Raw genomic sequence first — 18,788 nt, forward strand, 5'->3', positions numbered from 1 at the left:
CACTACACAAAGGAAGCGGCTACTCGGGTAGCAGAGTACTTGGGGTGTACACATGGAGGTTCTTTAGGCTAGGCAGTAGTGTGAGGTGTCCTGATGAACACTCACCAGTCGACATGCAGGCAGAGAAATCAGGATGTGCTCAGTGTAAAGACACTTCGGCTATCAAGATATTAGCAGTAAATTTTCAGAGTGTTCGGAATAAAGTTCCTGAATTTACTGCCCTCCAGGAAGCGTGTGGCATACAAAATATTCTCGGGACTGAGACCTGGCCTCACCCTGAGGTAGGAAGTTCTGAAATATTTAGTGAGGGTTGGAACATGTATCAGAAAGACAGATTAGACACCGTAGGAGGTGGTGTCTTCATCGCAGTTGACAAAAATATTGTGTCTACTGAGGTTGAAGTAGAGTGTGATTGTGAAGTTATCTGGACACGTTTAATATGGCTAGGGGAAATAAAGTTAATTGTGGGGTGTTATTATCGGCCACCAGGTTCCACCGTAACAGTTCTAGAACCATTGAAAGGGAGTCTACATTATGTACTGCAGAAGTACCCGGATCACGCTACCTTAGTCGGAGGCGACTTCAACCTACCTAGTATAGACTGGGATGTCTGTGGATTCATTACAGGTGGTACAGACAAGCCGACATGTGAATACTTTTGAACACATTATCCGAAAACTGTCTTGAGCAGCTAAATCGACAGCCAACGCGTAATGGAAATATTTTAGATCTGGTAGCCACGAACAGACCAGACCTCATTCGACGGTGTCAGTGTTGAGACAGGGATTAATGATCATGATGTTGTCATTACGACCATGGCAACGAAAGTTAAAAAGTCGGTCAAGAAGGCTAGGAGAGTATTCTTACTAGAAAGAGCAGATAAGCAGTTGTTAGCATCCCACTTAGTAAATGAATCGACTTCATTTACTTCTGGTTGATGGACGTGGAAGAATTATGGGCAAATTTTAAACACATTGTAAATCACGCATTGGACAAGTATGTGCCGAAAAAGTGGGTTACAGACGGAAAAGACCCACCGTGGTTTAACAGTGCAATTCGGAGAATGCTCAGGAAGCAAAGGCAGTTGCACTCGCGGTACAAGAAAGATCGGGAGAATGAGGTCAGGCAAAAGTTAGTAGAGATTCGTGCTGCTGTAAAAAGAGTGATGCACGAAGCATTCAACCACTACCACCGTTATACCTTAGCAAGAGATCTTGCTGAAAACCCAAGGAAATTCTGGTCTTACGTAAAATCGGGAAGCGGGTCGAAGGCTTCCATCCAGTCACTCACTGATCAGTCTGGCCTGGCAATGGAAGACAGCAAAACGAAAGCTGAAATTTTAAATTTAGCATTTGAGAAATCTTTCACGCAGGAGGATCGTACAAACATACCGCCGTTTGAGTCTCGTACAGATTCCCGTATGGAGGACATAGTGACAGACATCCCTGGGGTTGTGAAGCAGCTGAATGGGTTGAAAATAAATAAATCGCCAGGTCCTGATGGGATTCCAACTCGGTTTTACAGAGAGTACTCTACTGCATTGGCTCCTTACTTAGCTTGCATTTATCGCAAAGCTCTTGCCCAACGTAAAGTCCCGAGTGACTGGAAAAAAGCGCAGGTGACGCCTGTATATAAGAGGGGTAGAAGGACAGATCCTCAAAATTACAGACCAATATCCTTAACATCGGTTTGTTGCAGGATTCTCAAACATATTCTCAGTTTGAATACAATTAATTTCCTTGAGACAGATAAGTTGTTGTCCATGCATCAGCACGGCTTTAGAAAGCATCGCTCCTGCGAAACGCAACTCGCCCTTTTTTCACATGATATCTTGCGAACCATGGATGACGGGTATCAGACAGATGCCATATTCCTTGACTTCCAGAAAGCATTTGACTCGGTGTCCCACTGCAGACTCCTAACTAAAGTATGAGCATATGGGATTGGTTCCCAAGTATGTGAGTGGCTCAAAGACTTCTTAAGTAATAGAACCCAGTACGTTGTCCTCGACGGTGAGTGTTCTTTGGAGGTGAGGGTATCATCTGGAGTGCCCCAGGGAAGTGTGGTAAGTCCGCTGTTGTTTTCTATCTACATAAATGATCTTTTGGATAGGATGGATAGCAATGTGTGGCTGTTTGCTGATGATGCTGTGGTGTACGGGAAGGTGTCGTTGTTGAGTGACTGTAGGAGGATACAAGATGACTTGGACAGAATTTGTGATTGGTGTAAACAGTGGCAGCTAACTCTAAATATAGATAAATGTAAATTAATGCAGATGAATAGGAAAAACAATCCTGTAATGTGTGAATACTCCATTAGTAGTGTAGCGCTTCACACAGTCACATCAGTCAAATATTTTGGCGTAACATTGCAGAGCGATATGAAGTGGGACAAGCATGTAATGGCAGTTGTGGGGAAGGCGGATAGTCGTCTTCGACTCATTGGTAGAATTTTGAGAAGATGTGGTTCATCTGTAAAGGAGACCGCTTATAAAACACTAATACGACCTATTCTTGAGTACTGCTCAAGCGTTTGGGATCCCTATCAGGTCGGATTGAGGGAGGACATAGAAGCAATTCAGAGGTGGGCTGCTATATTTGTTACTGGTAGGTTTGATCATCACACGAGTGTTACAGAAATGCTTCAGGAACTCTGGTGGGAGTCTCTAGAGGAAAGGAGGCGTTCTTTTCATGAATCACTACTGAGGAAATTTAGAGAACCAGCATTTGAGGCTCACTGCAGTACAATTTTACTGCCGCCAACTTACATTTCGCGGAAAGACCACAAAGATAAGATAAGAGAGATTAGGGCTCGTACAGAGGTATATAGGTAGTCATTTTTCCCTCGTTCTGTTTGGGAGTGGAACAGGGAGAGAAGATAGTAGTTGTGGTACGAGGTACCCTCCGCCACCCACAGTATGGTGGATTGCGGAGTATGTATGTAGATGTAGATGAATTACTCACTAACTGTTGTTGATGATACAGCATTTGGAGAAGCAGGCAAAGAGCACTGACACCGCTTGAATATCTAGGTGTAACATTTCAAAGTGACATGAAATGGAATGAACATGTAAAATCAATTGTGGGTAAGTCAGATGGTTGACTTTGGTTTATTGGTTCATTGGGAGAACTCTAGGAAAGCTTACCTCATCTATACAGAAGACAGCATACAGAATATTTGTGCAACAGTTTCTTGAGTATTGCTTGAGTGTTTAGGACCCCATCAGGTCAGATCAAAGGAAGAAATTGAAGTAATTCCGAAGCATGTTACTAGATTTGTTACCAGTAGATTCAATCAACACATGGGTAGTAAACAAATGCTCCATGAACTCAAATATAAATCCTTGTAGTAATGATGTCCTTTTCATCAAACATTCGAGAAAATTTAAAGAACCAGAGTGTGGAACAATCCCACTACCACAAACATGTATCTCACATAAGGACCAGAAAGACAGTCTAAAAGAAATCTGGGCTCATATGGAAACATATAGACAGTAGTTTTTGCCTCACTCTATTTCCAAGTGGAATAGGAAAGGCAATAACTAGCAATGATACAAGATACCCTCCACCATCAACTATATTGTGGTTTGTGGGGTATGTCTTAAAGTGTAGGTTTAGATTTCAGCCCAAGAAGCCATTATATGTGCGTTCTAACTTTCTTATTATTCCCTTGATCCACCTTCATTTAAAATTAAGCTTCAGGAAATCATAGACCTCTACTTTGATGATTTGAAGTCTAAAAAATCAGTATATGTGCATTTTAACTGTCCACAATAATTTTTTGATTCATCTTCATTTAAAATGAAGTTTTAAGAAATCATGGGCCCATATGTATTACTGAAAAGTTCATGTACTTACTACATCAAAAGGATCAATGTACAAGCAAAAGATTTGAGGGCAGTGAATATCCTAGACTCATTGACATAGATAAGTGGGTTAAGGATGGGATAGACCCACCGTGTTTGAAATCAAAATTCAGAAAATGCTGGGGAATCAGAGACAATGCTATTTAGGTTAAAAGGAGAATGACAAACAGAAAATAGTAGAAACCTATGAGTATGTAAAACGATCAATGTACAAAGCATGCAACAACTTGGGTTCTCATCAAGATCTTTCACTAAGGTTTGATACCTTAGCGAAAGATCTCAATGCGAACCCAAGAAAATTCTGATCCTATATAAAATGGCTTAGTGGGTCAAAGGATTCTAAACTGTCACTCATTGACCAGTCTGATGTGGCAACAGAAGACAGCAATAGGAAAGCTAAAGTTCTAAATTTTACGTTTAAGAAATCATTCATGCAGGAGGATATACTAACACTCTGGTCTTTGATCATCACACAGACTGCAATATGGAGGACATAATAATAGGCATCGCTGTTACAGAGAAGCAGTCGAAAGAGTTGAAAACAAATAGGTCGCTGGGTCCAGGTGGAATCCCACTTTGCTTTTACAGAGAGTAGTCTGCAGCATTCACCCCATACTGCAGATGACTCTGTGTGTAAGAAGGTTAAAATAATGAACCTGCAAAATTACAGATCAAAATCCTTAACTTCAATTTTCTGCAATATTCTTGAACACATTCTGAGGTCCAGTATAATAAATTTTTTTGAGACAGAGAAGCTTTTGTCCACAAAGCAGCACTGATTTAGACAGCATTAGTCATGCAGACTGTTAATGAAGGTCCAAACATGCAGAAAAGGCTCCCGGATATGAGAGTGGCTGGAAGACTTCTCATTCATAATAGATTTACCAAAAGCCACAGCCAACCTTTTTAATGTGGTGCCACACTTTATTCAATTTTTCAAGCTATATTTAATACAAATTCTTTGATCCATCTTTTTCAAAAGTAAAAATTCAAAGCACTGCTAATCTTTTTGACTGTCAACAATAACTTAAATAATCAAACAGCTGAAAATGTAAACATAAATCAGAAACATGTACGTACAAGATAAAAAAAAAAAAATGTTTCAGCTGGATATTTAAAGGTTAAAAAAAAAAAAAAAATTACTTTTTGATCTCACCTCCTATGATGTTAGGGTCTAGGATCATTCAGATGGAACTGAAAGTCGTGGATCTACTTTAGCAGTGTCCCTTGAAAGGCAAGTTGGTCTTCTTCTTCTTCTTCAACATTTTACTGCTTAAATGTAAAACTCCCAAAAAGCGATTTATTTTTTTAAATTGTTTTCTGTGATAGTTTTGTAATTTTCAATAAAATAATACTTCTTGGGATCCGTATAATACAGCACCTAATACAAAAATAAATGGGATATGCCATTAATAATTAGATGTAATAATTTTTTTAGTTGGTAACACTGCTTGACCTAATTCAACATTTTTAGTATCAGGTCAGAAATCTACGTGTGCTGCATGTAGTACATGTAGCAGATGTAGGTGGAAACTGACAGTGTTACCTCAAAGTGACTATCGGTCGCTCTTCTACAGAAAAAAATGCATTCACAGTGTTAGGCCATGTCTTCCTGATTTTTATTTCTGGTTAGATAATATTAATTAAAATATGTTGGAAATTTTAATGTTTGATTCATAACTTTCAGGAAAAGTAGCCTGGATATTTTTGAGTTGTCGATAGAGCTGGTAGAAGTATCTGTTGTATGGAGTTCTGCAATCTATACACCCATTTCTTTCTCCTTGCCCATAATGATGTTGTTGACACTATAGTCAGATGATGGTGATGATGATGATGATGAGGAGGAGGAGGAGGAGGGTGAGGGTGATGAGAATATTGTTTTTGCTTCATATCACTGCACATAATTTATTTAGCTACTAATGTAATCAGCTGCATCATAAATGCTCCGGCAAGCAGTGATGTTCCTGCAGCGAGTAACAATGTACGAACAGCGTAAACGTGCTCTAACAGGCTGAGGGAGTCAGTACAGTTATGAAGCTACTCACTTGCATTTGAAAAGACAAGGATATAAACATCAGTCCCCACCTCCAGAATTTGGTTTCCTTCAAGAGCAACAAAGCGATGATTCGTTTGAAAAAGTAACTTATGATTTCCTAGCATATCCTTTCTCTCTTTCCCTCCCATTCACTGTGAGAGGATGAAGGTGGCCACAGGTGTCAATAGTGTCAAATCCATAGCCAACCTCTACTCTGAGACTGAGCCATCAGAAACATGTATGGGTTGCTTCTGATTGAACATCTTCTTCTGTGACGTTACAGTCCAGGATGAACCTTGGCCTTCCCAACCAGCTTCCGCCATCCATGAGGTTCATATGCTACCCTCCTCCAGTTTCTGCATCCAAGTTTCCATAGGTCTTCTTCCACTCTATCCAGCCGTCTTTCTCAAGGTCGACCTCACCCTCTTTGTGCTCCTGGATTGCCAAAGAGAATCTTCTTTTTCACCTCAGACTCCTCCATTCCATTCTTGCCACATGACCTGCAAATCTTAGCCTTACTGATCATATGAGTTTTGTTACAGGAGCATCGGCATATATAGTGTACAATTCTGCACTGTACCTTTTCTTCCATTGTTCTCTGTCATACACAGGGCCAGTTATTCTCCTCAAACCTTTCCTCTCAAATCTGTCGAGCAGCCTTGCATCGGTTTCTGTCAAGGACCATGTTTCCAAAGCATAAATGAGAGCTGGTCTCACGAGGGTTTTATAAATAGTGAATTTTGTTGGGTGGCTGAGGAGTCTTGACCGGAATAAATTACTCAAGGTGAAATATGCCTTATTTACTGACATCAGCCTAATCTTAATTTAGTTGAGATGTCATTAAATCAAGTGACTTTGGAACCAAGATACTTGAAGCTGTCAACTCTTTCAAATGTGTATCCATTCACACTGAAAGTTGACAGCATATTGGGTTCATATGCTTTCCCACAGGCCATATATTTAGTTTTATCTTGATTTATCATAAGACCCGTAAAAGCTTCTGTCAGTGCTGGTACTGTCCGTGCTATGATGTCTGTGTCATCCGCATATGCTAAAATCTGCACTGCCTTGTAGAAGATGGTGCCCCTGGTCTGTAGGCCTGCTTCCCTAACCACCTTCTCAAGTGCTACATCAAATAAAAAGCATGCTAATGCATCTCCTTAACATAGCTCATTTTTTATTTCCAGGGGGTCTGAGTAATTTGCTCAAACTCGAATGCAGCTTCTTATGTCAGACATCATCATTTTAACCATTCTCAGGAGCTGTCCATGTATCCATATCTCATATAAGGCATGAAACAACTGGTTTCTATTGATGTTGCCGTATGCAACCTTAAAGTCAATAAATAGGTGATGTGTTCCAATTCTATATTCAACAGTTTTTTTCCAAAATTTGGCACAGGTTGAAAATCTAGACTATTGTTGGCCTTCCTCATTGAAATCCGCTTTGGTATATTCCAATTTCTTTATCCACCTATGGGAGTAGCCAATCAAAAATAATATTAGACAACACCTTGTACCCCAGCTTCAGGAGGGTGATTCCACGGTGGTTTTTACACTCCATTTGGTCACCCTTTTTATGTATCGGACATAATATTCCTTCATTCAATTCATCTGGTATCCTTTCCTGTTCCCATATGAGAATGATAAGTTAAAACAGAGACTGCTCTAATGTTGCTCCTCTACATTTTAGCAATTCTGCAGGAAAGGTATCAGTGCTGGGGACCTTGCTGTTCTTCAGTTTTCTTAAAGCTTTTTTTAATGTGTTTCTAACCCCAGGAGATCCAGTGGCTGTTCATCATCCAATACTTGCTCACAATCATTAGATATATCCTCTGCTTGCTCTCTCTCTCGATTCAGCAGGTCATTAAAGTATCTTCGCCATCTTTCCAGTGTCTGTTTACTCTCATTTGTTATGTTTCCTTCTTCGTCTCTAAACAAGCTGGTTATTGGAGCAAATTGTCTTCTAGCATAGCTTTGTATACTTTCATAAAGAACTTCCTTGTTTCATTCTTCTTCTTGGACAGTTCCATGCATTCTACTTCAGCCTTAGTACATTCCCTTTTCTTTCGGCAATGTGCCATCTTTTCCATCCTCCTTTTCTCTCGATAATCTTCCAACAAGCTTCTTGTGCAGTTCGCCTGTGATGTCTTTTGGTATGCAGTGTTATTTGCTTCAGTCACTCTCTTATACTCTTAATCAAACCATGTGGGCCTTATTGATTTTATCTCCAATCCTGGTGTTTACTTAGCTGAAATGTCTGTAGCTCTTTTTGTAGTCAACCATTTTTGTTCTATGTCATTAATGTCTCGCATTGTTCCTTGTTCTTGTTCTAGGCCCTGAGAAACTTTCTGACAGTATGATTCGTAAGTTTCTGTTAATTGCAGTGCTGCAATATTGTACCGTTCTTTCCTAGTATGTCTTTCTGATCATTTGATATCCTTGCTCTTATCTTGGCCATTACAAGAAAATTATCTGAATCCACATTAGGGCCACGAAAGATTTGAACATCCAACAAGTTACATGTATTCCTCTGGTCTATCAGTACTTGATCAATTTGATTAATGTTTCCACCATCAGGTGACTTCCATGTGCCCTTGTGTATCTCCTTATAGGGAAACCTGGTAGATCCCACTATCATATTCCGGGAGACTTCAAAGAGGATCAATTTTATTCCATTATCATTAGTGGATCCATGTTTACTATGGGCTCCAATTACGGGCTGGAACATGTCTTCTCTTCCAGTTGTGCTTTAAAATCCCTCAGCACAATGTCATTCCTAGGACACTTTATCTTAAGCTTTTTCACGGGCATCATAGAAGTCATCTTTCATGTCTTCTACAGATTCTTCTGCTGGTGCATGTCCATTAATTGTGATTTGATTAAAGAATCTTCCTTTAATCTAAGTACTGATAGCCTGGGATTAATAGACTGTGTAAAATGCATCTCCAAATGTTTCAAATCTTTATAAACAAGGAAACCTGTACCAAACTCATGTCTGTTATCATCACATCTATAAAACATAGTGCCCTCTTTCTTTTCCAATACCCTACTTCCTGTCCATCGAATTTCTTGGATGGCAATAATGCTCTCCTTGAGCTTCCGGTCTAATAACTTCTTTAAGGGAGCCCAGGTACCAACTCAAAGATCAGTTTTCAACTTTTTAACCATTCATTTTCCAAGATCCTTGCTATGTCATCATCTATTAATTCGTCTGGCTTCTGCTCCTTGGGTTTTTGTAACTTTATTTCTTTTACAGGAAGAAGATGTTAGCCTCGAGCCCAACCCCCAACCTGAGGACCAGGATTTGTATTAGGTTTACTCTCCTTGAGAAGGAGGCTTCACTACACCTCTAGAGTCCTCCTTCCCTTATGTTGTGTGGGACACACTTTGTCTGGCTCCTCAGTCAAGACCAATTCAGCTTGGGTGACCCTTCCAGTGGCTATGCTACAGCCGGCACAGCTCTCGCCTTCACGGAAGCACGCGAGCCCTCCCGCCCAGCACTGGAGGTGCCTACTACAAGGCAGTGTCCCCTGGGAGGGCTTATTGAACATATGCCCATAAAAAATTGGATTATCTAATGACCAAGTGGTACAAAGCTATTTACATAAAGCATCTTAATGACACATAACGTTCATAGGGATGGAGCCGAGTTCCAAACCCAATTAATTTAGACACCTGTAAATATTTAACATTTACTTGACCACTAAAAATATAGTTTCCAGATATTTTTTCAGACTGTTATTTTGCAACAGCACTGCAAATTTATGAGAGTCTTCATTGATGGACCTTAACCATGAGGCCTTTGTTTTCTGTGATTCTGTCCATGAGAGTTGTTTACTGAATGAACTCACTGTCTACAATGCAGAGATTCATATGGTCTTCAGGAAGCAGTTGAGCAGATGGGATGTACTCAAGCTCAAAATTCGTCATCAGCTCAGACTCCCTCAGTGAACTTCAAGCTATACAGTTCGTGTGTTCAGAACTCCCTTCTTCACTTAAAGAATAGGGAAAAGGAGGTGATATTCTTATGGGTATCAGAACAAAGAGGCCTGCACAATACCTGTTGTAACAGTGTGTGCCATCCCTCTACACGCAGTTTCATTGCTGATGAGGTAAAGGGACAGGGCCATGCATCAATGTCAGTATAACCAATTGAAAGTGAACGTTACTTTTTTCCCTCCCAAAGGCAACATAACAAGAACTGCCACCCAAATAAAACTCTCATTTATTTTCTATTCAACACTTCAGCCATTAAAAGCTGTGCAATCCTTAATTACTCTTAATATACCTTTGGATGGGACACAGCCTTCTGAAGTAAAGATCAGATAATCCTACAGCAAGCGTGCTTTCCAGTTCACAGTTTTTGTATGTACCATATTTTAGAGTTTACATTTGACTAAGCATAGAATGTTTCCTAATTTGCAACTTTTCAACATTGAGATGGAAAGGAACACAGTTTTTATTTTGACATCTCAGATTTTTTTTTGCACTCCATTTTTATGTGCTCTCCCCTAAAATATTATATCAAAACCAAAAGTTGTTTCAGAAAATTGTAAAATTACAGGAAAGAATGACTGGCCAACTCTTATCTGTCTGTCAACAGTACTTCAGATTTTTCCTCCTCATGGTAGATCATAGCTGGCCTTTCTGTCTCTTTATTTTATACTTCCCAAATTTATACATTTTTAAGGCTCTTTTTGATAAATTTTTGTTGTATGACGACGTATTAACTCCATTAATGAGGTAATGGCTGCACTGCTGTAACGCCACCCCCTCTCCCACAAACACAGACAACAACAAAGTAGGAATCGTTATTGTTTGGTATAAAATTGATTACGATGAAATGGAAGTACAGCATTGGCTTGCTGTAAGGTGAATGCTAGGTGAGAGAACATTTTAACAGGAAACAGATTGGTATGTATAGAATATTAATGGAGGAAATGATGAAATTGAACTGTATGAGTGCAACAGGAACATATTTCAGGCATGACCAATGTCTTTAACATACAAATCAAACTTTATGAGTATGGCTTACAGATGGTGACCAATCAAAAGTCCATAGAGATTTCATATGTGAGTGTGTGAGAGAGCGCTTGTTGAGGTTTTCAGACAATTTGGCATGTCACGGCGGCAGGTATTGTAAATGGTCATTTCATTAGAAACCCCTACAAAATCTGTAAATGAATAATTATACCTTCAGTAAAAAATTTCGTAATTAATTTACAGGTGCAGTTGGTGCACCAACTTAATTGTAATCTTAGAACATGCGATACTTCCACTAAGGTTTTATTTTTCTAATAAAAAAATGAAATTTACATCTAAGAACATCAAACATTCCACATGTATATGTGCACTGTGACTGATTATGACACCTTTCAAGGATCCTTAACTATTGTAGGCCAACAATGTGATTCTGTGGGAAGCAGAGACTTTTTAAATGATCTGCAATAATTTGTAGCCGTATGTTGTAAATTCAAAATGAAGTATAATCCAGAATGTATTCATTCATGCTATACTTTCAGAAGTATAAATGTGTACAAATAACTATCTGATGAATCTTAGAACAGCTAAAATAAAAAATTGTGTGTATATTTTGTCGAAGAAATACACATAACAGTAGGTATAGATTTTTAAATAAGATTAACCTGACCTAATTTGATGACTTATTCCACAGTTATATTAAAATAATAAACAAACATTTCAGAAAATTTTGGTTTTTCTCTCAGTTATTGACATTGTTTCACAATTTAAGCAAAACCTGGATACAACATTTTTTGATTACACAGTCCATCTAATTTTTCTTCTTGTTTTTTATCAGCTGGAAGATGGTGACTATAAGCCACTGGACCCAGAAAAAATAAGACTTCCACCCCCTGCCCCTCCAAGTGAAAGGCTACTTGCTGCTGTAGAAGCATTTTATGCACCACCTTGCCATGACAGACCACGTGACAGGTAAATACCATTGGACTCTTTACATAGTAGCAGCTATCGCATTTATATTGTCAAGCGATTTAATCTCAGATCATACAGGTCAAGAGTGGCTTGTGTCACATCATTATTCCAAAGTTTTCTGGAAAAAAAAGTGTTTTGAAGTTCCGCAAGTCACCTCTCAAAACTGAAATAATTTTATTTTCTAATGATTTGTTAAAAGATTATAGATCTCTCTAAATGAGAGTATTTGTGAAAATGGCATAATGAAAGGGAAAATTATAAAAAAAACTACAAGCAATAGAGATCTGAAATTATTTTTTATAAAATCTTAGTTCACAGTACTATCAGACAAGTTTGACACATATATACTTTTGGGCATTTTTTCATCTTTAACTTGGAAAAATAAACTATGAACGTTCATAACTTTTAGCAAATTTAAAAATTATGTTTTGAAAATATGAATAGTCACAGGATGTTAACTTTCTTGAGAAATGATGAGGTGGAAAGACTACTGTCAGCTATGACATTAATGCCTGAAATTTTTTGATTCTTTATAAATATTTGCTCTAAAACCCCCATCCTGAAATTCTAGAAACTGCATGGTGTGTTAGTTGGTCATTGTACTTATGGAAGGTGCAATCAGAGTGGGCAATATTTTGCAGTGCAGAATTTGAGAAATTTTTATGTTAGACCTAGCTACTTTCAAGGTCAACAAATCCTGGACACTTAAAAATTTAAATTGACTACTAATGTTCAGTGCATGTAATGCAAAAGTTGTATATCTTGCTCAAAATGATTATTTTACAGCATTGTAAGTGAGTAGGAAAACAGTTGTTCATTTTGTTTAAGCATTTTATAAAACAAACAGATATAGAAAATAGCTTTGTGTATGCATTTTTCTGTTTCTGATAAATATTATTCACAATTTGAAATTGCTCATCAATGTTTCAGATTTTATGCTATTCTGTTGAAATTATTTCTATAAGATATGAAAACTTCTTATTTTATTGGAGCTTATGGGCATTTGAAAATTTGGATTCAATGTGTTCTTTTAAATTTTACAGTGGTATGTCCTGAGCATAACACATTTCCTTGTAACCAATTATGTACCTGACAGCAATGTGTTGTGTTCTGTTTCAGAGGAAAACAGACAAATTTATTTTCTCAGTGATCCATTTTTCATTTGCCATAAGTATAATCGGTTATGATTTCTGTTCATGGGTGGTCCCCCCCCCCCCCCCCCCCCCAATCCAGAGGAGGGGGGCGGGGGGGGGGGGACGACGACGACAGCCACACAAACACCTTGGTCTTAATGCACTTCATATAATTCCAGAATGTACCATTGTTCTGCCAGACATACACTTCTTTCATTTGGAAGAAGTCTATGCTATTTTTACCTTTGACGTACACACTCTTTATAGGCGGAGCAACCAAGTGTCAGTGCCAGATTGCTATATCCAGAACCAACATGTGCACATCACATAATGCTAGTGATTTTTATCAACCCAATCACATAAATGGTGTTCTTGCTATTGATTGTATCAGTGATTTATATGAGTACAGTGTTGACACATGAAGAGAGAGAGAGAGAGAGAGAGAGAGAGAGAAAAGAAAAAAAAAAAGACGTAAAAATAATTTGAGGGACAGAATAAGAACAGTTATTTAACACTTCTTCAAACTAGAACAGCCACAACAGGACTGACAACACAAGGGACGTGAGGTCAGTTCTGCAAATTTATAACTGTAGCAAAAGACCAAATAGAGAAGGTGAACTGGCTTCGAAAACAGATAAAACTGTGTAGTGAAGAGAAAGTAATAAAGACTTTCCCTTCTTTTCAGCATACTAGTAATTTTTAAAATAATTGTAGGATTTGTTTGGATGATTGAACCTTGTTGATGTGCTTTATAAAAGCTCTCAGTTAAGTTAGACTTCCACTACTGTTCCAGTAAAATAACTCTGTTGAATAATTAATCTTATCAGATGGTCTCATCTCTGTAGGGTGTTGGTTGTTATATTAATGCTTTAAATAATGAAAGGAGTAAAGGTAACAATTCATTGTCTAAGTGAAGCACTGAGTCGTCAGTAGGCACATAAACAAGAATTGAGAATGTTACTGAGTTTTTGGAAAAGACTTGCTTCATAACTAACAGAATACACACACACACACACACACACACACACACACACACACACACACACACCTGCACGCTACATTGTCCCTACTGACTACATTGTCTGCCCCCATTAGCTGAATGGTCAGCAAGACAGAATGTCAATCCTAAGGGCCCAGGTTCGATTCCCGGCTGGGTCGGTGATTTTCTCCGCTCAGAGACTGGGTTTTGTGTTGTCCTAATCATCATCATTTCATCCCCATTGATGTGCAAGTCGCTGAAGTAGCGTCAAATTGAAAGAATGGTCTACCCGACGGGAGGCCCTAGTCACACGACATTTTCATTTTACCAGCTACATTGGACTTGCACTACAGTTTGACTGGATAAGCACATCATTGTAGGCTGGGACACTGTAACCATGCCTGTGTGTGTGTGTGTGTATTCTGTATCAAAGGAAAATTTAATTGAAAAATCTAATAATTGATGACACAGAGTTACCGATCTGCAGGTAAGTTGGGGAAGGGAGTTCAAATGGCTCTGAGCACTATGGGACTCAACTGCTGAGGTCATTAGTCCCCGAGAACTTAGAACTAGTTAAACCTAACTAACCTAAGGACATCACAAACATACATGCCGAGGCAGGATTCGAACCTGCGACCGTAGCGGCCTTGCAGTTCCAGACTGCAGCGCCTTTAGCCGCACGGCCACTTCGGCCGGCCAAGTTGGGGAAGGTTACTCCAGGATGAGAGGAAATCACCTCTAGTGAGGACAGGGGTAGGCTTGTCACATGGGCTGTATCTCTGTGGAAGACCTAGGTGCGACACCTGTTCTTTGTGCCCACCCACCACATCCAGCTCCACTCCGATCACAGGCACATTTTACCCACCAATGGGCAGGACCACATGTGAAAGCAGTCGTGTCATACACCATCTCTGCTGCATATTCTGTACTGTCAGTCTGTTATGTAGATGGCAATTGTCTGTACAATACATCCATCAATCCCACAGTCCTCCACTAGCCCTGTCTCACCTCCACCCCTTTCCCTATGCTTCCCACTTGATTCCAATAAGCTTCACCCACAGTGTTTTCCTTATGGTCCCCATCTTGCTCCATTCTATCGCTGACTTCTTCATTGTGTTGTATGCCACATGAGATTTCCCTTGCCTGATCTGAAGCATGTGTGTATCTCTTCCCATTTACAACCCCTCTCTCTCCTAGCTCTTTGGGACATTTTCCTCCACTCATCATTTGTCCTCACCACCTTTTTTTGTCTCACACTCCATGTGGCTAAACCTCTCACCCAGGCGAGTTGCAGTGTCAGGAGAGTACAGTGTAACCATGTGTGTTGTTTGTTAGCTGTGAAGAGAGGTGTAGCCCATAAGCTTATCAACTTTTTAATGCTTTTGTCTATCAGCTGCTCAGTGCCTCAACTTCATTGGTAGTTGCTTCCCTGGCTGTTTCAGAAGTTCTAATGTTGTGTGACGTACATATGCAAACTTCCCACTTCTCTTATACGAGTCAACTTACTTGGTGCACACAGCCGATCTTCTTCTCTGGATAGCCGGCTTCTGGAAACTCTATAAACTTCTTCTCCGAAGAATGATGCTAGTTACAGGAACCTTAAATACTGTCTCTCTACTTGCGAAATAATTTGGTACTTGAAGAATACTTTTCAACAACTATCGATATATTTGAGCTTCATAAAGAACAAAATTCACACTTCGCACATAAACGTTAGTCTTCTTGTAAGTCACTCGCATCGTCTCACATTAGAAAGAGATTTAAGTACATTTAGCAAAGAGTTGGCTTAGCAACCATAACACTATTACAAACAAATCGTAAAATACGTCTTGCCTCCAGCAAACCCAAGATAAGAGTTTATTCACAATTCCGAATCTCAGTTGTTCTTTAGTCACTAACAGTAGTCACAATTATAAACAGCACAGAATAACACAGAAGTTCCTTGGTTCTTCTGTGTGCTTTCACTACGACTTCCATGGATCGCTCGACAGGTACTTCTCAGTGCCGTTCAGCCGCCGCGTCGACCTTATGCTCGCGACTGATTTCACACCTGCACGCACAGACACATGACACGCAGTAGGTAGGGTTCCTTTCTCCCACTCACATCTAAAATATCATGTGTTCAAGATGGTGGAAGGCCGAGTGGTTCTAGAATTTATGTGGAAATTCTCGAAACACTACAAACTCTGTCAATCATTCAGTGTTTGTCACTGTAGTACATACATCTGTCAGAATAATTTAAGGAGGAGTGCTGTGTGTCATTATTACATATAATCAGCCAGCACAATATATCCTCTCTCTCTCTCTCTCTCTCTCTCTCTCTCTCTCCCTCTCTCTCCTCCCTCCCCTCCCTCCCTCCCTCTTCCCTCCCTCTCTCCTCCCCCCCTCGCCCTTTCTCCCACCCCTCCTCCTCTCCCCCCCCTGCGTGTGTGTGTGTGTGTGTGTGTGTGTGTGTGTGTGTGTGTGTGTGTGTGTGTGTGTGTGTGGGCATGTGCGCACTCATCCACATCTTATATAAGTGATCAGGAAACCACATGTTTGAGAGTTTATTTTTTAGTATTTTGCTCTGTTTTTGTATTAATTTTTAAATAGTTGTTTTTAATGCAAAGTCTGTGGCAGCTGTTTCAGTTTTTTGGTGCAATGAACATGATTTTGTGCTAGACATATGAAAAACAGATAATGTTTTCGTGAATTATGTTTAAGAGTGCAAATAACCATGTTGTTGAGTGCTGAAACCAAAACCATGTTATAAATTGAGATAAGAACCCCAACAAGCTCTTTGGATTTATTATTATTATTATTATTATTATTATTCAGTTTCACATCCTGTTTGTGACTGCATTATAATTAAATAATAGTTTTCTTGGACATCAGTCTTGTGTGTGTCACATGTAGAGACACTGACTTGTTAGTAACTTGTCTTGTGAACAGTATCGTTTTTGTAATGTACAAGGAGGTACCCAAAAAAAGCTGGAATAACATTGCCACAGATGGAGCTTGTGTAGTACTCATTTCTGCCGCTAGGCATTTATAGCACAACTCATTGCCAGTTTAGTGCCACCTGTATTGTCGACCAGGCTTGTTCTGTTCATCTGCTGTGATTATTTTTGCGAGCACTGTTTGCTCGTTTTGTTTTTTATTATGACCAGCTGAAGTGAACAATGCACAGTTGTGAAATTTGTTTTCTGCTCAGTAAAAATGTAGGTGAAATTGTTTTAATGTTGAAAACAGCTTACAAAGATGATGTGGTGGGAAAAGCTCAAGAGGTTGTGCTCACAGACCATCAACAGAAAATTTATCAATTATCAAAGATTAGTGGGTTATTTTGGAGCTCTGTCGAGCAAATTTTAACAGAAGATTTGGGGATGAAAAGGGTTGCTGCCTAGTTTGTTCCTCGAGTTCTGACTGACAATCGAATGAAATGTTGATTTGAAACATGTCGTGCTTTGAAGCATAAGCTTGAAACTGATCCAGATTTTCTGTCAAAGGTCATTACTGGTGATGAGTCATGGTGCTATGGTTACAATGCAGAAACAAAGCAACAGTCAAGCCAGTGGAAGACATCATCACCACCCCATCTAAAAAAATGTCGTCAAGTCAAACCAAGCATAACAATACTGTTTTACTTTTTTGATGCCAAGGGCATACTTCTTTCAGTGTTTGCTCCCCCAGGTCAGACTGTCAATGAAGCCTTTTATTTGGAAGTTTTAAGAGGATTGTTCAATAGCGTTCATCAGAAAAGACCCGGTTTTTGGCGGGCAGGAGACTGGTTCTTCCATCATGACAATGCACCTGCACACACAGCCATCTCTGTTAGACAGTTTTGGGCTAAAAATGGCGTGGTTCCACTGCCTTATGCACCGTACTTGCCAGACCTGGACATTGGACTTGCATTCGGGAGGATGGCAGTTCAATCCCGGATCCAACCATCCTGATTTAGGTTTTCCGTAATTTCCCTAAATCGCTCCAGGCAAATGCTGAGATGGTTCCTTTGAAAGGGCATGGCTGACTTTCTTCCCCATCCTTCCCTAATCTGATGAGACCAATGACTTTGCTGTCTGGCCTCCTCGCCTAAAACAACCCGACCGAACCCAACCCTGATTTGGCTACGTGTGACTTATTCTTATTTACATGCATGAAAAGGAGCATGAAAGGACAGTGATTTGACAGCGATGAAGAAGTCAAGGAAAAAAACTAGGTACAAGCAGTCAGCCATTTCTAAAGATGATTACAAAAAATGTTTCGAACAGAGGAAGCACTGTTGGGACAAATGTATTAGTTGTAATGGGGAGTATTTTGAAGCAGATAAGGTTGTTTTGTAAACAATGAAAAAAAATATTTTTTTTTACCCCCATGTATAGACAACGTTTGAATTACAAATGAATTTGTACTTTACTGAATACTATAAATAATGAAGCATTGGATGGTTTATTATTGTGATCACTCTTGAAACATCCTAATATTTTCATTATTTTCATTGACTGATTACTTCAAATCCTGATTCTTAGTATCTACATTTACATACATACATCTAAAACCAAAGATAATGTGACTTACCAAACGAAAGCGCTGGCAGGTTGATAGACACACAAACAAACACAAACATACACACAAAATTCAAGCTTTCGCAACCAACGGTTGCTTCATCAGGAAAGGGGGAAGGAGAAGGAAAGACGAAAGGATGTGGGTTTTAAGGGAGAGGGTAAGGAGGCATTCCAATCCCGGGAGCGGAAAGACTTACCTTAGGGGGAAAAAAGGACAGGTATACACTCGCATACACACACATATCCATCCACACAGACACACACACACAAAATTCAAG

General features: G+C 39.5%; 1 protein-coding gene across 4 annotated transcripts in view; it reads left to right on the plus strand.

Moving 5' to 3' along the window:
- The window catches only part of LOC124802124 (calcium homeostasis endoplasmic reticulum protein), a 341,070-nt gene that overhangs the window by 235,681 nt on the left and 86,601 nt on the right, over positions 1-18,788 (plus strand). For all 4 annotated transcript variants that reach the window (XM_047263128.1, XM_047263126.1, XM_047263124.1 and 1 more), the window contains one exon: positions 11,721-11,854. In XM_047263128.1, coding sequence (XP_047119084.1) covers positions 11,721-11,854 — 134 coding nt within the window. The remainder of the gene's footprint in view (positions 1-11,720; positions 11,855-18,788) is intronic.

The sequence above is a fragment of the Schistocerca piceifrons genome, chromosome 1 (assembly GCF_021461385.2).
Source record: "Schistocerca piceifrons isolate TAMUIC-IGC-003096 chromosome 1, iqSchPice1.1, whole genome shotgun sequence".
In the NCBI taxonomy this organism is placed as follows: domain Eukaryota; kingdom Metazoa; phylum Arthropoda; class Insecta; order Orthoptera; family Acrididae; genus Schistocerca; species Schistocerca piceifrons.